Source organism: Drosophila albomicans, chromosome 2L, assembly GCF_009650485.2.
Source record: "Drosophila albomicans strain 15112-1751.03 chromosome 2L, ASM965048v2, whole genome shotgun sequence".
In the NCBI taxonomy this organism is placed as follows: Eukaryota; Metazoa; Arthropoda; class Insecta; order Diptera; family Drosophilidae; genus Drosophila; species Drosophila albomicans.
In genome coordinates, this window is record NC_047628.2 from 19915480 (window position 1) to 19920659 (window position 5180).

Here is a 5180-nt window from a genome sequence, read left to right on the forward strand (position 1 = left end):
GTTTTTGTGTGGTATTTAACATATGTGATCTTCTCAACATTGGTTTCTTTCGCTTCTTTCTGATTTTTTTGGAGTTTTCGCTTAATAAAATTTAGTACACAAATGACAGTTTTCTTATCATCTGTTTGTCGAACTTTTCTTTAGCTTTTTTCAAGACTTTGTTACATGTTGTATTCCTTTCACTTCCCTGTGAATTTCTTTCAAAATCTTCGGTAATAATTATACTCAACAAATTTATACATCACGCTACTTTTCTTTCTTCTGCTGTCTTTCAAGACTTTTGAATTTGTACCTCTTCTTACCGAACTTTGCATAATCTCTTTTCAAGTCTAATATCCAAGTCAAGCGCAACATTCTCGCAACGTCTCAATAGTTAGTAATATTTTCCATTTATCCAATTAGGATATATTTTCAGTTTCTATTTTAATTTGTTGCGATGCTCTTTCCGGACTGGCTTCTTTTTGCTTACTTTCTTTTTTGGGCTTACTTGCTCGCTTCTTCAGCAGCTTCTTGCCAAGTGGTCCGCAGAGATAGTCGGCAATGGTCTTTTTAGTCTTACGCTCTGGAGGAGGCTGATGCACGACCTTGCGACGTCTTAATTTCGATATCATTTTTCTGAACGACGACTCAACCACCACATTCTCACCCCGCTCCGCTGCCAGTCGCTCGGCCACGCCCTTCAAGTGACAATACTCGGGAATGTATCCGCACTTGCATTTCACATTCAGCGTCGATATCTCAAAGAGCAGCGAGGCACACACTTTGGTATGCCGCACAAAGTGATCTTCGTGTATGGATTCGTTCTCCTGATGGTGACGATCCCTGCGCATTGCATAAGGTACCAATAAAATGGGCTTATTGATCAGTCTGCGATACACACTGGCAATGGGGAGACATACAGCAATGCCAGCGGTGGCCACGGGCTCTTTCAAATAGATTTCGGTCACGGCTCGGGACAAGGCATTCATATGCCTCGAGGTGGTGGACCACGAGGTGGGTTCACAGGAATCTAGGAGCAGCAGCTTCATGTGAGTGCTCACATGAAGTTCGGTGCACATGCGATGCAGATAGTCCTGCACAGCAGCGTGTATCGAAGGCAACTCCTGATCGGGCACCAGCTTGATGGAGAATTTCCCCGTGACAAGCATCGGAAGCGTGCGACTGCATTCGCTTTCGTTGTCGCTGCCCTCGATGCCGTGCAAGCAGAGCGTCGGTTTGCACCAACGATTCTGCAAGAGATTCACCTTGTTGTCCTCGTGTCGCAGACGACGTATCTCCAGACGATCCATATACTTGGAGGTACTGAACTCGGCCGTCTCGAGTAGCTGCCATTCGGTGACGGACAATCGGCGGACCATGTGATCGATGCGCGGTATTTTAATCTCGTGGGTATTGCTCAGCATGCTGTTCATCAGGTGGCACACATCGGTCATGGGCTCAAAGACCAAACCGCCAGCCAAGCCGGCCTCCAAACTTTTATTGGCGCCACGCATCTGAATGCCAAAGTGCGCCCAACCCGTGAGCCCGCAAGCGATGACCGGACGTTCTTTATTAAGCCAAGAGTTGGCATCGAAAATCATATAGTCGACGTCGAGAAAGAAATCACTGCGTGTCTCCACATATTTCTGCACACCCTCACTGCCCACCTCGTGCAGCATGTCCACAATGATCTTGACATTGATGGGCAGATCGCTGTTGACCTTCAGCCAACACTCGAAGGCGTGCAGCCAACCCACAAGCATCCCCTTGCCACTGGACACTCCGCGGCCATAGAGTTGACCTTCTCGGATACTCAATTCGAATGGTTCATTGAACCAGCATTCACGCTCGGCGGGCACAACATCCACATGGGCATAGATCAGCACTGTGGTCTTCGTGGGCGACGAGAAGTAGTTGGCGAAGAGCACATTCTGCAGCGGCTCCTGGAAACAACTGTCGGGCACATTCGAAATTGGAATCAGATTGGTGCGGAACTTCAAGGAGGCCAAACGATTCGCAACCCATTCGAGAGCATCGCAGCCTATTTTGCGATACTTGAGCTCCACGGATATGGATTTGTAACGCACCAGGTGATCGAGATCGGCAATCGACTGTTCCACCTGGCTCTCAATGCAATTGAGCACTTCGACTAGCTTGAATTCGAGTTCATCGTTCATCCGTTCCTTTTGCTCCCTGTTCACGTATCGCATTTTGCAGTTGTGACAATAGCATTTGCGTGATTGCTCTGGTTCGAAATCATCTGCGAAACTTTTTATCGAGATGGATGAATGCGCTGGCCGCCTTTGCAAGTTGCTTCCTCTATCCTCTTTCGGTTGACTTCGCCGTTTGCTGCCATCGCGAAGCGAAGACATCGTCGAACGCCTACGTTTCTTCATTTTCTTCAATTGTTTAATTTAATTTCTTTTGTTAAACATTAAAATTTTGACTACTTTGTTAAGCATTACAAAATATTGGTATTCATATTTCAAATTATTACAATTAATTGCTGGGAAATCGTTTCGATTTGGAGGATTTGTAATAAGGTTTAATATGCATTCAATATTTTTATACCCGTTACCCATAGGGTAGAAGGGTATTATAACTTTGTGCCGACAGGAAATGTATGTAACAGGTAGAAGGAGGCATCTCCGACCCTATAAAGTATATATATTCTTGATCAGCGTCAACAGCCGAGACGATATAGCCATGTCCGTCTGTTCGTCTGTGTGTCTGTCCGTCTGTCCGTATGAATACCTAGATATCAGAGACTATAAGAGATAGAGCTATAATTTTTTATACCCGCTACCCATAGGGTAGAAGGGTATTATAACTTTGTGCCGGCAGGAAATGTATGTAACAGGTAGAAGGAGGCATCTCCGACCCTATAAAGTATATATATTCTTGATCAGCGTCAACAGCCGAGACGATACAGCCATGTCCGTCTGTCCGTCCGTCCCTCTGTCCGTCCGTCCGTCTGTCCGTATGAACACCTAGATCTCAGAGACTATAAGAGATAGAGCTATAATTTTTTTTCGACAGCATTTGTTATGTTTGCACGCAGATCAAGTTTGTTTCAAATTTTTGCCACGCCCACTTCCGCCCCTGCAAATCAAAAAAATCGAATAACAAGCGTAATTTTAAAGCTAGAGTTACGAATTTTGGTATATACAGTAATAAGTATAGTAGTTATGATCCCTGAAAATTTAGTTGCGATCAGAAAAAAATTCTGGAAGTAATTAAAGAAATACTTTTGTATGGGCAAAAACGCCTACTTACTAGGGGTCTGAGTTGCTTTGGCTGAAAATCTGGTATATTGTGCCGTCTATGGTATATTTTGAATGCGGTACTATATCGATATACCACATATACCATTTGGTATATTTTAGTATTTTTTCAGTATATTTGGTATATTTTGAGAATAATACCGCAAAATATATTACTTTTATTCAAAATGGGTAGCGGGTATCTCACAATCGAGTACACTCGACTGTAGCTTTCTTACTTGTTTTCTACAGCATTTGTTATGTTTGCACGCAGATCAAGTTTGTTTCAAATTTTTGCCACGCCCACTTCCGCCCCCGCAAATCAAAAAAATCGAATAGCAAGCGTAATTTTAAAGCTAGAGTTGCGAGTTTTGGTATATACTATAATTACTATAGTAGTTATGATTCCTAAAAATATTTCGGTATTATTTTCAAAATATACCGAAAATACTAAAAAATATTAAAAATATACCAAAGGGTGTGTTTGGTATGTCGATACAGCGACAGACGGACAGACACACAGACGGACATGGCTAGATCGTCTCGGCTGTTGATGCTGATCAAGAATATATATACTTTATAGGGTCGGAGATGCCTCGTTCTACCTGTTACATACATTTCCTGCCGGCACAAAGTTATAATACCCTTCTACCCTATGGGTAGCGGGTATAATGAATTCCTAAGGTACAGGTAACCATAGCAAATCATGCCCTCAGGCTCATTTGCATTTAATAAAATATAATTTCAAAAAACCCAATTGAAATTCCCAGAAGAAAATTACTTTTTTTTTTGCATAACTAAACCTTTTAGTAGGGTCAAAACTTTTTCCAGATTGAAGGTCGTCTCGCAGTAAACTCCTAAGTGCCAAACTTCTCCCATCTCCCACCTAGGAGTATGAGCTGCTGTAGTAATTGCAGTGAATTCCCAAATGGATTCCCAAAACTCAAACCCATCGCTAATCTCCTCAAACTTGACGAAAGTGTAGCGAAAAATTTCGCGCCAAAAAACTGTGTCAGTCGCATTGCGAGCGAGGGAATCAACAATTGTAAACAAAACGTGACTTTCAACTCCGGTGAGAAGTTTTTTTTGAGGTGCAGCCACTCTCTCTTCGAGCTCAGTGGCAGTTTCGTCATGTTGCCAAGGTGTTTGGGCTTTGTGCCTCAGCGAGTGGCAAGTGGCAAAAATATTTTGAACCTGCAAATCAGAAACTCGCTGAAGCTCGTGGCAAACGGTTGTTGTTCCCCTCTTAAGCACTTGGAACTTGGCTTAGAGAATCAGAGAAACTATATATGGCCAGAGAAAAGCAAAGCAAAGGCACTTGCCGTTTAAGTGAGACGCACACGCAACCAAAACAATAAAAGAGGCTAAACATATAAAATTGTGTAGTAAAAGTGAAGAAAGCGGAGAAAAAAGCAGCAACAGCAAAAGCAAAAGCCGAGTGAAGCAAAAAGGAATAATAATAGGAAGCGGATGTGTGGTGTTGTTGTTGTTGTTGTTCTGATTCTTGTTGCAGAGGAAACATACGAAACAAAAAAGTGGGGTAAAAAGTAACCAACAAACGTTTGTTGTTTTCTGACTTCGATTCTAGTGTTTCGTTTCGATGTGAATGTGTGTGTGTTGCCAATGAAAATGCAAATTGTTGGTAACAAATATTGGTAAAATGCGGAGGCCAACAAATTATTGTGCAATGCGAGTGCAAAAGCAACAAAAATAACATATATGCAAAATAAATATACACAACGTTAAACTATGCAGCCAATCAATACGAATACAAATAAAGACGATTCGTAAATCCAAAAAGATATAAACAAAATACAAAATACAATATAAACAAAAGTGCAGTTGCAGTTTTACAAAAATTGTTGGTTGTGTAATGGGAATAGATATGGGAACAAACGGGATTAATTAAAACACAAAGGACCAGCATAGACCGCTAGC

General features: G+C 42.1%; 1 protein-coding gene across 1 annotated transcript; it reads right to left on the bottom strand.

Annotated features, from left to right (window-relative positions):
- Positions 1-398: 398 nt before the first annotated feature.
- LOC117564946 (cytosolic non-specific dipeptidase-like) lies at positions 399-2189 on the bottom strand. The gene has a single exon (XM_034243901.1). It carries the CDS (start codon positions 2187-2189, stop codon positions 399-401), a length of 1791 nt encoding a protein of 596 aa, XP_034099792.1.
- Positions 2190-5180: the final 2991 nt, after the last annotated feature.

Excerpts from the sequence above, each read along its gene's own strand:
- LOC117564946 (XM_034243901.1), bottom strand. The coding sequence starts at position 2,189 with ATGCGATACGTGAACAGGGAGCAAAAGGAACGGATGAACGATGAACTC.